General features: G+C 39.8%; 2 protein-coding genes across 5 annotated transcripts; one reads left to right on the top strand and one right to left on the bottom strand.

The window, feature by feature from the left end:
• Positions 1 to 96: 96 nt before the first annotated feature.
• Positions 97 to 14,443, top strand: STKLD1 (serine/threonine kinase like domain containing 1). Of its 4 annotated transcripts, none has more exons than XM_080561375.1 (20): positions 97 to 518; positions 954 to 1,049; positions 1,524 to 1,568; positions 2,885 to 2,959; positions 3,442 to 3,513; positions 3,971 to 4,041; positions 4,601 to 4,716; positions 5,205 to 5,317; positions 5,419 to 5,579; positions 6,106 to 6,236; positions 6,875 to 6,958; positions 7,756 to 7,872; positions 8,454 to 8,588; positions 9,330 to 9,458; positions 10,156 to 10,284; positions 10,690 to 10,818; positions 11,321 to 11,458; positions 11,798 to 11,877; positions 12,956 to 12,999; positions 13,760 to 14,443. In XM_080561375.1, exons 1-20 carry the CDS (start codon positions 504 to 506, stop codon positions 13,836 to 13,838), a joined length of 1,959 nt encoding a protein of 652 aa, XP_080417501.1. In that variant the 5' UTR covers positions 97 to 503; the 3' UTR covers positions 13,839 to 14,443. The 4 variants fall into 4 exon arrangements, with proteins under 4 accessions (XP_080417501.1, XP_080417500.1, XP_080417503.1 ...); XM_080561374.1 differs by having other exon boundaries at positions 114 to 518; positions 3,409 to 3,513; XM_080561376.1 differs by having other exon boundaries at positions 120 to 518; positions 3,409 to 3,513; positions 13,583 to 14,443.
• On the bottom strand, positions 12,863 to 17,885 carry REXO4 (REX4 homolog, 3'-5' exonuclease). Its single transcript, XM_080561378.1, has 8 exons — positions 17,578 to 17,885; positions 16,850 to 17,304; positions 16,404 to 16,559; positions 15,996 to 16,189; positions 15,493 to 15,581; positions 15,053 to 15,127; positions 14,346 to 14,420; positions 12,863 to 13,617 (listed from the first exon to the last, which is right to left on the bottom strand). The coding sequence occupies exons 1-8, from the start codon at positions 17,761 to 17,763 to the stop codon at positions 13,525 to 13,527; spliced, it is 1,323 nt and encodes a 440-aa protein (XP_080417504.1). The 5' UTR covers positions 17,764 to 17,885; the 3' UTR covers positions 12,863 to 13,524.
• Positions 17,886 to 18,271: the final 386 nt, after the last annotated feature.

Genomic DNA, 18,271 nt, shown 5'->3' with positions numbered 1-18,271 from the left:
AATGGGAGAGGGCGGCCGGAGGGGCCCCGCCCTTCCCGTGCCGCGCGGGCTTAAAGGGGCCGCGCCCGGGCGCTGAGGGGCGAGCTCTCGGGGTTGGGTTTGGGTTAAAAATGGGATTTTTTTTTTTTTTTTTTGGTCCTAAAGCACGGATGAGTCTGGGCTGTGGCTGCCCTCGCCTCAGGGGTGTGTGCCCCGCCGGTAGTGAGGCCGTACCAAGTCCCGTCACATCCCCCAGTGGTACCCTTGCGGCTGCTTCCCTGGCACCGATTTTTTTTTTTCCTATTTTTTAATTTTTTCCCCTGTTTTAACTGAAATCCCCCATCCAGGAAACGGTGGGGGCGGTGCGGTGCGGCCCTGCTGCCCTCAATAAGCGCTGACGAAGCTTCCTGCGAGCCCCGAAGGCTCGGCGCCCGTCCCCCAAATTCCCTGAGGGGAACCGGGGCCAACGGCTGCCCGGCGGCCCCCGGGGGCTGGGGGGGCCCGGCCCGGTCCCTCAGGGGCTCATGGAGGGATACGAGGTGGTGCTGGGGGGGCCGGGGGCCTCTGCCCCTCGGGCGAGGCTTTGGTGGCTCAGGGGGGGAAATGGGGGGCGGCTTGGTCCTGTAGGGGGTGGGTGGTGGGGGTGTAAGCGGCCCCTTGGGGAAGGGAAGGGGAAGGAGGCGCAGGGGTGTACTGAAACTACGAGTATAAAATATAAAATATATAACAGAGTAAGCTGAAGGGATTACGAGGCCCTGGGGAGGTGGGGGTGTTGCCCTCTTGCAGCAGGATGTAGGGGGGAAATTTGAGGAGGGGAGAGGAGGCCTGGGGGGTGCGTGTTGTCCTGCTGCGGGGAGCGGGAGGAGTGCTCTGTGTGGAGGGTCTCGGTGAGAGGCGGGCTTGAAGGGGGTCTCTGCTATGGTTGTGTCACCCCTTGGAGCAAGGTGCATTAATATCTCTCCTCTGCCCGGCAGGTAGTGGAGCAGCTGTGGCCGGGGGCGCTGGGCACAATGCTGGTAGTTGAATCAAAAGGAAAAAGGAGTGAGAAGAAGAAATATGTAATAAAGCAGGTGAGAAGGTGGTTGCTAGGAAAACAAGAGTTCGTCATCTCTGTGGGCCCTTTTGATAGTAAAAGAGGCAAACGTGGTCTGTAGCTTGGCCGCTGGATAAGAGTAGGTTTGCATCTTACATTGTGCTGCTCTTTTGGAAATCTGAGGAATTGGATCAGTCTACCAGAATATTGAGATAGAACTGGGGAAAGGGGAACGCCCTATTTAGGCCCATCCAGTGTGCTTTCACCAAAGCTTTCTGCTGCTTTGATAGTGCAGGAGCAGTGACTAGTGGTTGGAGTCACTTAAAGCGTTCTGTTCATCTCCCAAAACCAAGACTGTTCCAAGCATTACAGATTGGAGATATCATTTAAAATTGATGCCAATTCATACACAATTGCCAATTCTAATCCTCTTGGCAAGTTTGTACTTCCTTAGAAATTTGGCTGTTTCTATATTGCAGTCTCATCTTTGTCTTCTGTTTGTTTGGTACAGGTTGAATGCACTGAAGAAATGCAAGCAAACACGGCCTTGAAGGAGGTATCAGTGCAGGTTTTCTTTACTAGCTTCACTTACCGAGACCAAAGACTTTAACAGAACAAAGTCTTTATCTACAAAGATTGGCTGTGTAAATAGCCAACATACAGATTGGGTAGGACTATCTGAAGGGTGTTATCCCTGCCCTCTGCTTGAGTTGAGGCCAGGATTTTTTATTAGTTCTTCCTATATTTGAATATGTAGATTCAAGTGGACAGCTGTTCTCAGAAGATAGTTCCATTTTTCAGAGTTTGTATTGGTTTTGTGGTGAGGACAAAGAGCAAAGCTCATCATTTTGGCCTTCAAGCTGAAGGAGAACAGTCTGTTTATATATTTATTATTGTTAATTTCTGTCAAACATGTTTCATTACATGCTCATTTCTCAGAGTTGGGTATTTCATGGTGTGAATAATTTGACTAGTTTTCTTCCTCTCATTTACCTTTTTTTGTGCAAACTTTTTTCAATGCCATGCATAAGAAGGAACATCAGAAATACTGTTAAAATACCAAAAATTGTTTAAACAAAATATTTGAAATAATATCAGATGAATTAGCCTTACAGTGTCCAGTATGCATGATATCTGCAGTGGAAAATAAGGGAGAATATATATCTGTAAAAATGCTTTATCCTATTCAGGATAAGTGACCTCTTTATGTACTGAGACTGTCTTTCCTGATACAGTTTCATCCAAATTGTCTGCTGATGCATCTATTGAAATAAATGTAGCTGTGCAAGCTGGAAGCGTGGCTCTTCTTACTTTTTTTTTTTATTTATTTAATGTCTGCACAGCCACAAACAAAACTAGGACAGTGAGCTGAATTCCTGTTACATTTTTCATCATCAGCAAATTTGTTAAAGTAACTGGTAATTGTTAGTTCCTTACACTGAAACCAACGTAAAGGAGATAAACATCTCACTAGTGCCATCATACTTTTTGTGGTTTGAGCTTGCATAGGGGTTATTTGAAATAACGCCTACGCTAGAAAAATCATCGTGACTCTCACATCCTAAAATCTGTTGTCAGGTTCAGATGTTAGGAATTGAGGAAGGGGATTATTTACATACCATGTCCCTTAGGATCTGTTTGTACCTTGAGTCTCACAGTGCTGTTACAGCATTACACCGAGCAGTCTTACTAAAGTATTTTCCTACAACGGCACATGCAAACATATAACAGAGCTTACACACAGAAAGGATTTGATCAGACACGTGGCATGAACATGTCAGGAACTGGCTTACGATATTCTTAGGGTCATTTTCAGTGGGAAGGAGTATGTAGCTATAGACTGCTTTCTCTCAGTATTTTTTTTCTATGCAGGCAATGGATTTGCTAAAACTTCGTCATTCAAACATCTGTACTTACAAGGAGTTTTTTGTGACTTGGAATAATGAGGTGAGAATTAACTAGGATTGGTTGTGTAAAATGTATAATTTTAAGCTGCTTTTGTTCTGTCTTCAGCATGCCTGCATTTAAACAAACAGAACTTTCATAGGAGGCTATAGGAAGCCAAAAGTCCTGTCTTGTTTATTTTCAGTTTTGATTCAGCACTCAGGTGAAATTAATGTTGGTTTTTATGGGTGTATATTCGACTTGAATTGTCCCACATGGCTTCATATAAGAGATGCTTGGGTAATGTTTTTGGAAAAAAACACAGGTGCTCTATTTTTAATATAAGAAAGTAAATATTGTATGCTCTGTGACAGATTAAACATCTCAGAACACCTGCGTATTGGTGAACATCATACCCAGTGGTTTGGCCAAGTCCTTGTTTTTATCTATCTTACTGGATATGTTATTACCTGCAAACAATTAGGCAATCTTGGTGTAATGTTTTATTACAGATATCATCTCTGTTCCTTTGTCTGGTAATGCAGCACTCAGGCCAAGAAGATCTTTCATCTCTGATCAAGACGAAAAGGCAGAAGTCAGAGAAAATAGCAGACATGGTAAAATGTACAGAAGAGGCATTTAGTTGAACTGATGGAATCTTGCTGCTTTTGTATTTCTTCCTCTGTATATTTCTTCCTCTGTATTCACTCTTTCTCAAAGTTTTCCTCAAAATCTTCAAAGCACACTGTTTCGCTGACGGGTGCTTTTGGAAGTTATCTGCTTCTTTGCCCTGAATCACTATGAAATTTCTGTATCAACAATTAACTCTTTGTGTATCTTGCTCTCAAGCAATTAAATCTTTCCCTGTTTTACTTTTTTATCCATGGAAAGTATGGGTAATAGCAATTGTCTAATACACGCAGAGATTAGCGTATTTATCTGTTTGGGGAGAATAGTACTTCCTTCCACTCTGGACCTTACTTCAATTACAGGCATTCTCTCTTGTTAAACGTTTAATTTCTCTGTCAAGTTATTGTATTTGTGTTACATTTTCACGTACGTACCTGTCAACAGGTGATGGTGAAGTTCCTGGGACAGATGGTGGATGCTTTGTTTTATATACACAAACAAAACATTTTGCATAGGTGAGTAGAAATCCTGTTCTCATTGTCTGATAGATCATTGCTCTTTGCAGTGACTTTTGATTCACTGCAGCTCTTCATTTAATAAGCGGTGAATTTTACTATTCAAAAAGGGGGGACTAGGAGATAGAAATTCTGGGTTTCACTTGTAGATTAATTTTTTGTGACTTCTGAAGTCATCTGTTTCTTGAATTTTGTCTTGAATTAGCCATTTGAAAGAGGTGTTCTCTCTTGTTTTGAATGTGAGGTATGATTGTTAATATAAAAATTAGAATATTGCCTGTCAACGATGATTACATTTTGGTGGCTGTGATGGACAAAGTATACTTTGTGTAACTAAGTAAAGTAAGTTGCATTCTGTGTTCAGATAAATTTTGTTGTAATTGCAATTTCAAAAGCATTTCACAGTAAAGGAAGAAAATAATTTTCAGTTGATTACCACTTGTATATCAAAACAGGAAACAAACCCCAAACTTTCTAATGTGTAGAGATGCTGGGAACCTGTAGCTACATATCATTAGATTCTGATTTCACATGCTGACAGAAGATATTTGTGTTGCAGAAATCTCAAGCCATCAAACATTCTTGTGACTGGTGAAGAATCCTTCATGCTTTGTGACTTCAGTACAGAAACACTTATGACTGATGAAGAGAAATGGAAAATAAGAGTGGAAGAAAGTAGATATTTCTTTTATTTTTGCTATATTTATAAAAGATTAATTTATGGTGCATATTTTTTAATCTCCAGAGAAAAATCAGCCAAAGAGAGAAATGTTATCTCCCTCCCCCTTCTCTGCATTATCCTTCTAAAATATGAATAGCATATTCACAGAGAGTTGCCTGGAGCATTAATTGTGTTCACAATTGAAAGCTGTCTATAAGTCTCAAAACTTCTCTGTAATAAATACAGTTGGAATCCTTTTTAGCTTTATATATATGCAGTTACATCTTGAAACATGATTTATTAGTTGTAGCGTTTCTTACTCTTCTGTAACATATTGCCAGTAAAAAACAAAAAAAACAACCAAACAAAAAAAAGACTCTAGTCTCTGCTGAATATTTCTATTTTTAGACATAAAACTATTGCCTGCAGTTCATGCCTGTGCAAGCAACACTGTGTATAATACAGTGTCAGCAATGTTACCATGGGATTCTTATTTCAACAGATAGCAAGGCTTGGATGGCTCCGGAAACATTCAATTTTTGTTTCAGTGAGAAATCAGACATTTGGTCTCTAGGCTGTATTCTACTTGACATGATCACCTGCTTCATTCTGAATGTATGTAATAATGTTTCATTATACATTTAAAATGTCATGAGCCCACCAGGATATCTGTAAATTTGTGTGTGTAAACTCTACTGTTACTATACTCTTTACAGACGGAAGAGATCACTTCATTGCTGCAGGATCTCAGACGCAATACCAGTTGTCTTGAGGGAGTTCTGCCACTGATACAAAATGGAGATAACAGCTCTTTGCCTTTATTCCCAATTCTATTTATGATGCTACAGATTCAGCCCAGCATGAGACCCACAGCAAAGTGAGTTCTAGATGCTGTGCCTTTATTGTTACTTCTTGTCCTAAACCCCACATACCTTCCAAAGATAGGGAACGTTAGCTACTGCTTGAAAGGGATTGAATCAAGGTTGCTGATCTTACTGCCTTGAGGAATTGAGTTACTACAAAAAGTCAAAGACTTGTTTTTCTTTTAGAAACGGGCATTCTGATTTGTGTAGTTGACCTTTTTTGAAGAGTTACATTATAAAATCGTGTTGCACACAATTTTTTGCATCTTGAGAATGCATCAGCTTCAGGATGCAATGTAATATTTTGGCATTGTATCTATTTTACAAACAATTAAATCGAAGCCTAAGTCTGGCTTGTTTACAGTAAGCTTTGTCATCAGCGGTTTTGAAGTAAACTGTGTAAGTTTTGTCAAAAATAATCTAGTCTTCAAAAAGCATTGTTTAATTTTTTATATCAAAATGAAATGAAGCCTGTAGAAATATTTCTGAAACTTACCAGTTCTAATTTATTGGTACTACCTTTGTCTCTCATAATTCTAGGGATCTGACTGATGTTCCATTTGTTGGGGAATGCCTGATTGTTGCTGATTCCTTTTTAATAAAACAGAAAAAGTCTTTGTCTCCCTGTGTAATAGATGTGCTCCTTGAGGGAGGAATCGAAAATGTTCTAGGTAATGAGGAAAAAAAGATGAATTTGATGAATAATGGTGATTTTTGTAGAAGATAAACCAATGTGTTTTCAAGTCTACTTGAAAAATAATTACTGTGTTCCCATTTTATTTGAAATGGAATGGGATACGCTTTGGAGCAAGAATCACTGTATAGCCTTTTCTAGAACCTTGTAAATTTACCAGCCATACCTACTGTGCAGTGGGGTCAGAGATCATTCCTCTGAAAATCTGGGAACCACACTTATTTTGTCTGCATTCTAACATGTTTGCCAATTTGTGCCAACAAGAGATCTACTCTGCCTTTTTTCTTGTAAGGATGAGGTTATCTTAATATGAAAAGGCTGTCCGAGTAACGCATTTAAAGCCCTTAGCCCTGCTTTGATTCGATACTCCAACAGTTCCACAAAATATGTGCAAAATACAGAGATTATCGAGGTGAATCATGATACTCTAATATTTAATGATTGATGCTTAGGGAGAAAGGGTTTCTCTTTCAACAATCACAAATTTGTTATTTTAATTTATGTGAATTCACATCTTGTACAAAAATAGATAAAATTTGAGTGATTTTTTTAAACTGTTTTGTATCAAATGATCTTTTTTTTTATTTTTTTTTTTATTTTTTTTTTTTAATGTAGAATTCATGCAGGCTTTCTGGGATGTAGAAGAAGCACAGGCTAGAGCCATGCAGCACCTTGCCAGCTTTGTAGGAGATGAAAGTGGTAAGGTACTGCTTTCTTCATTTATTTATTCTGCTCTTTCCTTACCTTTTGAGATAATGCGAAGAGGAAAAAAGTCTCCTAACAATGAGAATGAAATTGCTGTCTTCACATTTTTGATTTTTGGAACACTGAAATAGATTGCTAGTTGATGTGATTGTGTTGATACTTGTTTGTAAATGCTTTTGCTGAACAGCGACATGTTTTACTGGACAAGAAAAATGGGTACTGGAAAAAACTTGACGATGTTTTAATTGGCAACCAAGGGAAATGGACAAACTGACATTTGTTGAGGAAGGTAATTCATATCAGCATGGGGATAGATTGTGGGTAAGGGCTAGGGCTGAGACTGATAGAGCAAAGGCTAGCTACATGTGTCTAGTAAAGCTGTGTGAGTGAACACTATTTTCTCCCACTATCTGCACATTTTTTCAGATCTTTCAAATCAATTTTTTTAAAGCACTGGGTTAACTCAGTTTATCAAATAGCACTGCATTTTTGTGACAGCATTTTAAAACTGGCGTTAGCATATACTATTAACACACAGGGATGTTCAATATCTGTAATCAATAAGAGTAATTTTTATTTTTTTTTCCTTAGAGTTGCCAACCTCTTCAGCACTGTTGTTGAAGAAAACTTTACTGTTCTTTCATTCAAGAATGTTGTTTTACTGTATCCCATCCTTCACAGGGACTCAAATTCATTTGAAACCAGAACTCTGGTGTTTTTGAAGCATAAACATCTACTGAGCAATCGACTGTGTAACTGAATGTTGTTTCTATCATTTCTCTTCCCTACAGCCTTGCCCTATCTGCCAAAATTCACAGAATTGATCACTTTTGCAATGAAGGCTCATACAGATTCCCTCAAGTTACAAGTAGATGGTTGCAGTTTATTGCTTGAAATTCTTACTCAAGGTACAGTTACGACATTTCCAACTAATGCTGGGTAATACAGCCCCTATCTTGTAATGTTAGATGTAGCAGGTAAGGTTTGAAATGGTTTCATTAATAATTTTAGGGGATAAATTTAAGGTAATAAAGGAATTTAGCCAGCTTTAATAAGAGCCTAGATTCTTGGGGGCTTTCTTTAGGACTGGCATATGTGTATTCCGTGTTAAAGGGTAAGTTTTAAATCCAGGCTACTGGTCTTACCTGTCTACCAAGTTTGTTTTCATGTTACAAATAAGAGTTTTTCAGTGCTCTTGTATTTGACTTTCAAAGCATAAAAATACAGAAGACATTTTGCACTCTTGTGTTGTCCATTCTGTCAGTTTCTTGGCATTTTACTCCAATAACACCTGATAATGGTACACGATTGAAAATAATGAGAAACGTGTTTTGGAAGAAAGAAATTTGAAATAATTTTGGAGTTGTTATGTGAAGAAATAGTTGAATAGCTGTTAGTTGATTGCTTTACTTATGTGGAGAGCAGGAGCTTCAAACTGCATTCAAAGCCACTGAAATTTTTGTTCTGTTCTAATGTTTACTTTTGACAGCTCTAGAACAGGATGTGGTGATGACCCTGGATGAGAATGTGACCATTTCTCTATTAGAGATAGTGAGAAAACACTCTGAAAATGAAGATCTTCTTTCATTGATCTGCACGTTACTGATGATGATTTCAGCCAGTGGTGGGTCACTTTGTTCATTTTTGGAGGAATATTCTTATTTTTCCACTTGGATAATCTAATCCAAGATACAATGCAGAACTCATGACTTCACTGAGATGTGGATGCCTGTAGATATTAGTTTGATAGGGGTAATGGTGGTAAGATTTTTTATACTTTCAGATATGTTATGAATAAGTTACACTGCTGAGGCTTCAGGCACTTACTGAGTTGTATGTATTACAGAGCTGTGCTGTATTTGACTGTTTTAGAAACAAATAAAAGCTGTGCAAATAGTAGTGCTTGGGAAAATGAGGGCATAGAACCTGGATTCTATTTCCGGCTGTGCTGTGGTGAACTGAAACTCTTCTACATTCTGCCTCTATTTTTTTTTTCTCCTGAGATTGTAATTGCTAAATATTTATAGTATTTTTTGTTTGCAGTGTCAATTCAGCAGTCATCACAAGACTGTTTGGAAAATGGTCACCGAATTTCACAACAAGGGGATAATCTGAAAAGACTAGTTTGTACAAAGTGTTATGAAATGTCTACACTTATACAAATAAAGTTACTAGCTAAGACCAAATTTTATACCTTATTTCCTAACTGAATCCAATCTTTTTCTTTCTTTTGTCCTGCTCATGGTATGATGTTACCTGTTTGGTATCACTGTTTAAATATGGTTGGTAGTGCAGTTTGTTGCAAGGACAGTGAGAGGGGCACAAATGCCAGATTTTGTATGATATCTTTTTCTCTGCTCCTCAGGAATTGCAGCAGAGAATCTAAGGAAAGCTGGATTCATTTCAGACCTTCTGTTGATTTTAAAAAAATTTCTTCATAATGAACAGATCTGCCTCTCTAGCTGTGCAGTTCTCTGGAGCTTGGCTGTGAGTGGTAAGTAGAACCCAGCAAGTATTGTGCCTAGACTCATGTGACTGAAATGCAGCAGGTATTGTGCTTGAGTTCAGACATTTGTGTTGCCGTGACTGGATTTTTCTTACTTTTTTCTCCCATTCTGTAGAGATGTCTCCACAGCACTGCTAGAATAACTTTAAATGATCAAGAGCTGACCCCTTTTTATGGGACCACACTTGGAGTTTATGGAGATTTGTTTCTTCAATGTGTTCTTTTATAGGTGTTGTGTTCTAATGGTCAAGGAAGGCTGAAAGCACAGAGCGTGCACAAGTGCACTTGGTGTGTTTTGTTTTCTTTGTGTGACAATCTACCTATTTGATTTATGTGACCAGCTAAATACCCATCCTGTGAATGATTTTAAGTTCAAAATATTGTTTTGTTTGGTTTCCTGCTGTGATGCCCAAGTGTAATTTAAATGGCAGAGGAAACTAGTTCCCAGAGAAGTTCAGCTTTCTGCAGTAAACACTACCATTTAGTAGTCCTGTAAAATCTGATTTGCATGTTTTGGATTTCTTCCCTCACTGTCGACCATATTAAAATAATGTGGCTTTACTCCAGTGCCATCGCCTATTAGCGTTTGACTGATATAATAATTTGACTTATAATGAGCTTGTGATGTTGTTACTTGGTTAAATAACCCTGCCTGATGCATTTCCTTTTTGTTGTGGTAATTCAGAGAATAACGCAGACCAAGCGTTGCTGAAAAGTGCTGTCCCCATTACCACCGCGGTCATTCAAGAGCACCTCCAGAACGGAGCGGTTACGGAATCAGCTTGCTCGGCTCTGTGGGCATTGTCACTCCAAGGTGTGTTTTCCCAAGCTGTTTATCTTGTCCCTTGTGCATGGAAAAGGCTAGCATGTCAAACACCGCTGCCGGTAGATTCATGAAATACAGGCTGCTTGGCCTTAGCAGGCTCTGCAGATGGCAGCAGAGTTAGAAACTTGCATGCTCTTAATAAACCCTCCCTGTATTTGCTCTCTGACACTGTAATGAAGCTATTTTCGATTATCCATAGTGATTATGTAACTAGATACTGCTGATGGATACAGCTCATGATAAGGCTTTACTGGGTCTATGTTACTATAATACAGGTTTTCACATTCTTTCTTTGTAACATTTGCTGCATAGTTAAAAAAACCCTTCAGAAACAAAAGTCGTGATGCAGGTGTGTATTTTAAATGTTTGTATTTTTATTTTTTTCTTTTAAAGGTTGCTTAACTGAAAATGACTATGAGCCCACAACAGTGCTTCTGCTGGATGCACTTAGGACGAACCTGAAAAGAGCTGTGCTGGTGAAGAATGCCTGTCTGGCATTAGCAAGCCTTCTAAGGCTATCTGGTAACATTCAGTAATTAATTTTTGTTAATTGCAAATCACCTCAGAGGTGCTTCTGCATAGTTTAAGAGTTCATAGTGGGATTGAGATTGTCTTCTGCTCTCCTGAGTTAATCTTTTCTTGCAGAACTGGAAAGAGAAATAGTGAAACTGGAAGTGCAGATTTTTTCTTCCCATGGAGCTAGCATGCATGTCTGAGTAGTAGTAGATCAGCACAGTCTCATTTATTAGTAACTTGAGAGTGTTTTCATTTTTTATTTACAATGTAGAAGGGTGGAGCTCAAAGAAACAATAAATATTACGTCTGCCATGCATGACCACATCTGCTGCATATATGGTTTTCTACTTGGCCAAGTACACTTCAGAATAGCTTTTAGGAAAGCTGAAAAGAATGGACATGATTTCCTGGAAAAATACTACATGTGCTAACAAGGGCAGGGGACTGGAAAGCAAATAATGCAGTCTGCAACAACCGATTAGCCCAGATGCATTTGTTTCCCTTTCAGAATTATCAGCTTTCAGATTTACAATGGATTCAAAAGGCAGTGGAATAAACGTGATCAAAGAGGCCTACCACTTTCACTGTGATGATCCAGAAGTGGTGGAAAATATCTGTATGCTGATTAATGAGATGGTTCAGTATGGTAAGATGGTGGTGTTATTTATCCAGTCTCCTCCCCCAGCCCTAAAAGACAGTAAAGAAAAAGCAGCTGCTTGGGCAAATGGAACTTATTTTCAGGAAAGACTCACTATATATCTAAGAAAGGAGGAGGAATTGGAATTGTACATTCATCCGTTACTTTCTTGTCCTTGAATACTTATAAAAAGCCTCTGCAGTTTATTAATTTTATAACTTCATCGTACCTTGGCTTCTGTTTGTATAGATCCATCCCCTTACTACTTTTTTTTTTTTTTTAGCCCCTGCTAAAACCATTGGAAATTGTACCAGTAACTATAAATTATCCTGTTCATTTACATTATAGATGACATTGTGCTGGATATGGTGTCCCAGAAAATGGAAGAACTGCTGTCTGAAATAAAAAGCCGTTTTCCATCTAGCATGGTATGTAGAAGATACTGGGACAATAAAGGGTGTGTGCTTAATATACTACACAATTTCTGGTTATGGATTTTAAATTTTTAGGTGGAATTACACAGTATAGAAATTTACAGAAGAATTATGTGTATATGGTGTGAAGAGTGAGTTGTAAGAATATTTCTATGTTGAAAACAACTAGTTGGAAGACTATTTATGCTCTGTGCTGTAATTTTTAACACCATGTTTTGGTCTCCTGCAGCATTGCACTGCGTTAACTTACTACAGTTTTCACGCTAAACAGGCTAAAGTTTAAAGGAATAAAACAAGTATATAGCATCCAGTTACTTTCTCTTTATGAGACATCCTTGGAAAAAAAAACAACCAAACAAAAACACTGTGATAGTTTGCCTGAAGGGTTAACTTATATTCCGACACATAGTTATATTGAAAAAAGATAACTATTGAAATACCAGAAACGGGAAAGTTATTCATGCTATTTCATGTGCTATGCTAATATTTCCTTTGTAACATCTTACAGTGGAGTAATCAGCAGTAAAGTGTTTTTTTTTCAGCAAGCCAATATAACTGGTTAGTCTTATAACCTTGCTCTTCTTAGTTATGCATTTAGTCTGCTTATGTAATTCCTCTCAGATAGAGGCCTACAAACTTGTTCTCTGGTGTCTCTGCACTATTTTAATGAACAGTGCATCTATAAAGTAGTGCACATAAAAAAAAAATCACAAATGAGAAGAAAGCTCCCTCTTCTGTTGTAAATGCAATTTGTTGTTCCCCACGCCACCTGTTGACAGACAATACCAGAACTCTCATTCTGGCAATAGTGCGTGGCATACCACTGCTAAATCTCTGAAACCCATTCCTTGCTACCTTCCACTATCCATTTAGATTATTTAAATCACAACATTAGTGTTCAGTCTGATAATTACAATCGCTTTGGATTTTGCAGAATCAGACCTTACATATGTTTAAAACATTAGTCGTCTTTAAGGGCTATGTTAAACACAATGCTCTTTATTAATTTATAAGTATAAAAATAATTGAAGCAACAAGGTACTTATTTGACAATTCTCATATTTCTCTCCAGGAGATAATGACCCTTGTGGATACAGCACTTGTGAAACTGCAAAAGTAAAGTAAACTTTTTTTTGTATATAAGATCAAATCTTGCAGACTTCTGGTTCAGATATAAAGGCCTGGATCCTTCTGAAATACTTTGAGAGGTTTTTCTCACCAGAAAGATTAATATTGGGCCATTAATAATACATAAACAAGTTTATGTTCCATTGGTTTAGTTACAACTGTGAGACTAACAGCAGTAATTAAGAACTTGCCTTACTTTGTAGACTTTAGAAATACCTGAAATAAACACTTTAGCCTTGGTAATTTCAGTAAAGCAGTAACAATTTTCTCCTACATTTATCATAATTTAAAAACACTTTATTTTTTTTAAACTCAGCAGTTTCAGCAGTATCTTGTATGGCAGCATTCATGTACCATGTTGGAAGTGGCGTCTGCTGGTTTTTTGTTTGTTTTTGTATTATTTTATGAAATAGCTGTTGTTGGTTCTGAGTTCTCTCTCTAAATTTGCCCAGAATCTGACAAGAAAACAGCAAATACTGCAGATAAAAAACACAGCGTAGAATCATTCAAGTTTTACAGTTTGTCTTTAGATTTGTTCTTAATAGCAGCTTCCCATTGCTTTTTCTCTAAGGTGTACAGTCTCATAGCTGCTTGCGCATCCTGAACCTAAAAGGAAACAGAACATACAGAAGGCTTAACAAAACATGGCTGCCATGGTTGAAGAACATTTATTGTTAATAAACAGCTACATCTCCCATCATCTTAACTAATAAATCCTTTCAAGTAACGCTTCATAATCTTCTTCCAGATGTAGAAGCCCTAGTGTGACTAGTGGAGGGGAACGAACATGTACGGCCCACCACGAGGCTATGCACTTCTTTCTCTGACTGCGACTTGGAAAGCCATTACGAAAAAATGACGTAGTATCTTGGAGGTACCTTCAAAATTTGCTCTGCTTTTTCAGTTCATTCCTCTGTTGTACCTCCATTTTTTCAGTGGATAAGAGAGTATCTGCTGAGAATAGGCTCTTGCTATTTTATCTAACCTGTCATAGGTGTAGAATGCTGCTTTTAAAGTAAGCAGTTGATACTTGGGATTTTACTTTTTTTTAATAAGGATCTTAAAATAGTAAGAATTAATATTTAAACAAAATATAGTTGACTTGTGCACAATAAGTTTATAAAAGTAAGGAAATAATCCAAATGATATCAGGCACATAACAGTACGCAAGCTTAGATGGCAATCTTAGTATGTGATGGTGTCCAAGCAGAGCTTGCTAACTTTCGAGAGGACAGAATGAAGCTGCAGGATTCTCAGCTGAATCCTGATCCTAGAGCTAATGTGTACTATCTTACTGATCTACCCTAAAATGTACGTTCTGATGAGATACATACCGAGCTGTGCTCTGATGTCTGCACTTGAACATTTAGCAGTCTTTCACAGAGCAGCTTCAATGATGGCCGTGCAGACTGGAAATAAAAAAGATTGAATCATGCTGTCTCACACTGCTTGAAATATATAGATACGCGTATACATACAGCTTCTGTTGGTGAACTAGCAAGGAGAATTTACAAGGATTATGCACGTTTGCATGCACTGCTAAGAGGGTTTTCTATGTATTACCATAACCCTAAGACTTATGTTTGGGGTGTTTTATTGTGAGAAACAAACTAAGTATATAATTATGAAACTTAAAATATCGCCCTATAATCTGAACCTTTACTCCTGCAGTCTCAGTAGAAATTTGAAACCATCTGTATTTTTTTATATCCTTGTACAAATTATACTATTAAGAGGGATCATCACATAAGCCTTACTGTAATTAGAACTGTACCATCTTATGTTGCTATCCAGAAAAGTGTTATGAAGACCATGCAAGTGGTAAAGAATGGGAGAGCCACTGAATTTTGTCTACAGGTATTACTGGTAATGTCTGTAATGCACTAAGTGACATTGCCGTATTTCAAACACTAAGTAACCATTCAATTAGACTTGTTTCAGGTAGTAAAGAGAAACAGAAGCAAGTGGGGCAACCTAGAAGCTGGGATTCAGCAGCCCAGGAGTCAATTAATCAAGGTGTTCCTTCACATCAGTTTCTTACCTTGACTCTCTGTCTGAAAGGTTTATATTTTTGTGTGTCACGCATTTTCTTCTTAGGGTGATCGAGAAATAGGACCTGAAAGAAATTGTATTTCCGGGCTAATGAGTGCTGTTACATGGAAAGTAACCAAACTGTTGAGCTTTGGAGGCTAAGCAAAGCATGCAAAGGTTTCTTTCATTATGGTGTTTCTTCTCTGGCTCTTTAGTAGCCAAATCAGTGCTATTAAGTCAGCGTGGAAGTTGAAGTCAATAGTGTAAGTGAATAGGGCTATACCTGGTGCAGTGTATAAGGACATGAAACTGAGCTAACAACTATAAAGCTGTCGTTTCTAGGAGTTCAGGTGTGTTCATCTGACTAATCTAGGAAGATATATTAGAAAGTTAATCAATTTTCAATGTTTGGAGCCTTATCTTCAAAGTAAGAAATTTGCAGCCACGTACCTTTAGGTCATTGTGTAAAGCATGCCCAACTAAAATCCTTCCATTCAAGATATCAGCAACCTCCTTCTGAACTGTTTTAAAATCTTCACCTAAAAACACCACACAATTAGACCACCTTCTGTTAGACACCTAAGACACTAAGCAAGCTACAATTAAAACACTGCATCTTTTTTTGTGAAGGCAATTGTATCTTTGGGACTGTAGTTATATGAATTTGTATTTGACACTGAATCTTCTTGCCATGAAGAGCACAACACTAAAAGGAAATCAACTTACATATTATTCGCACACCATAATTAACAAGTGAATTTCATCTGGGATATCAGTGACCATTCTGTAAAAAAGTTCTTCTTCCCACATTTTTTCCTAGCATTCAGACTAGATTTTATTTTCCATTTTTTCAAATTAGGTCTAAAACTTTTTCAAGCTCAGCCAATGAGGCTTTTGTGGTAGCATGTTAAAATTGCCTTCCTTAAAGGACAGGTTTGGGAAAAAACTCCTACCTGTCTTTACGTTCTCAGGACGTATGCCACTAACAGCAGTTCTGTAATCCGTCACCTCTTCTGTAGGTTTGACATACTTATCGTAAACGCACTTTCCAAACTGGTTCACAATGGACACTCGAGCCACAATACTGTCTTCACCCTTTGGTCCCACTCCCACCATCTCACAGTCCATGGCTACTGTTCTTGTCAGCCTGAAAAGAAAAAAGGACAGCTTGGTGACACACCTGTTACAAGGACCGCACAGTGAAGTTCGCAAGGTGCACACATTTTCATGGAGAGAACTCAGCAGTATGACTGTCAGCAGACCCAGGGGGATGTCAGCTTACATGCTGCATCTACAAATCAGAGTTATCAGAAGAATCTTGATGCTTCTGCTGTCATGCTTCCCACTGGAATGCCACTCACCCATCAGAAGATTTTTCTTTAACCAGCACCCGCTCCACAGACTGTTCGGATCGGCCTGTTTTAAGTCCCAGTTTTCTTCTAGCAACTTCTGCTGCTTCAGGTCCTATTGCTGCTTCAATATCTTTTGGATCAACATCATCAAACCAGATGTCAGCCCTGGTAAGTACAAATTTAATTACATTAAATAGTTTTAAAGTGGTTTTCCATCTTTATAGTGTAGGAAAAGCAGATTTATTTTTAAATCAAGAAATCAGCTCTGAAAAGTAGTCTAGTACTGTCATCTATGCAAGTTTGTTGCCTTATCCGAGGAGGGGCACTGTTCATCTTACTTCTCCCAAAATATAGTCTGGAAGAGTGCAGCTATTTCAAATGTAATACCCTGTACTCCTTACATACACCTCCTAAAATAAACATTCAAATACATGCATGATGCCTGAAGTACTCACTCTTTGGGCTGCTGCTCCACAGCTTCAGCTTTCCTCTTCTTATGTTTTACATCACCCTTCTCCTTTTCAATATTGCCATTCTTCCTTTTTTCCTTGCAGCTTTTTCCATTGCTTTTGGTGCCGTTTAAATTCTTGTCCGTTGCAACCTTCTTGGATTTTGGCTTAGCCAAAGGAGGATTGTCTTTCGCAGAACTGTTGTCCGTTTTATTTGTGGATTTGGGCTTTAAATTCTTGTCCGCTGCAACCGCCTTGGATTTTTTCTTATCCAAAGGAGGACCGTCTTTAGCAGGACCATCTTCCTTTTTGTTTGCGGATTTGGGCTTTGCCACGTTCTCATTCCCTTTGCTAACTGGAACTTGTTGGCTGGTCCCCTCTTTGAGCGGATGCTTCTTTTTGGTGTGTGTTTGACATGCAGAGTGGGACTCATCCGAGTTATTTGCCTTTTGTTTCAGTAGCTAAAATGACCAAAAGGAAAAAAAAAAAGAAAAAAAGATTATCTCCCTTCAATTCTACCCTGCTGTCATTTGTTAGAGTACTCCACACAATGCCTCAGCGTGAAGCTGACCAGGGCTCTCTTATCTGGCTGAAGGGGCATTACTGCAACGGCATCTCCCAGACCCCTGCGCGTTATTTTAACACAAAAACATGTTTTTTAATTACTATACGCGGTGTGGAGCTGCACTAGCAAGGAAAACGACAGCATCCCCGGCCCGGCGGCTCGCCCTCACCTCCTGCAGCGCCTTCCAGTTGGCGGAGAACTCCTGGGGGCTGCGGGGCAGGGCCGTCGCCATCTTAGGGCCCTGCGGGGCGGCAGGCTCCGCGGGGCGCCGCCAGAATTTCTTCCTCTTGCCTTTCCCGCGGGCCCCGGGGCTCGGCCCCGCAGCCCCGGGCTCCGCGGGGCCCCGTTTTGCCATGTGGGGACGGGGAACTGGAATCGAAAGGGCCGCGGCCGCCGTTTCCTCAGCGCCTCGCAGCAGCGGCCCGCCGGGGAACGCGGCCCCGCGCTGCGGTTCCGGGCGCCGGGGCCGGGCCTGCGCTGGCGGCCCCTGGTGGCTGCGGGAGCGGCCGGCGCTGAGCCGCCCGTGGGGCGAGCCCTGAGGAGGGGGGAGTCTGGGGGGTGAATAAAGCTGGGGCTTTCACGAGGGTATTGTTTGTGTGCTTGGGGGGCAGGTCCCGCGGGCTGGCGGCACCCCGAGGGCTGACCCGAGGTCCTGCTTTAGAAGCGGGTGGCAGACCCTGCTGTGTGTGCCCTGTGTGGCCGCCATCAGGGCCTGGCTCGTGGTTTCGAGGTGCTGCGTCTTGCCATGCCTCACGGTCTGTCCAAGTCCACCTGTGAGGCTCCAGCATGGTCGAGGTGCAGGGAGCAGCAATGCACAGGTTGAACAAATTGGAGCCCAGTTCCGCCCCCCCACCCTGCAAATT

Source organism: Anser brachyrhynchus (genome assembly GCF_964034855.1).
Source record: "Anser brachyrhynchus genome assembly, chromosome: 19".
In the NCBI taxonomy this organism is placed as follows: domain Eukaryota; kingdom Metazoa; phylum Chordata; class Aves; order Anseriformes; family Anatidae; genus Anser; species Anser brachyrhynchus.
The sequence above is the reverse complement of the archived record's forward strand: the minus strand, read 5'-3'. Positions and strand labels throughout refer to the sequence as shown.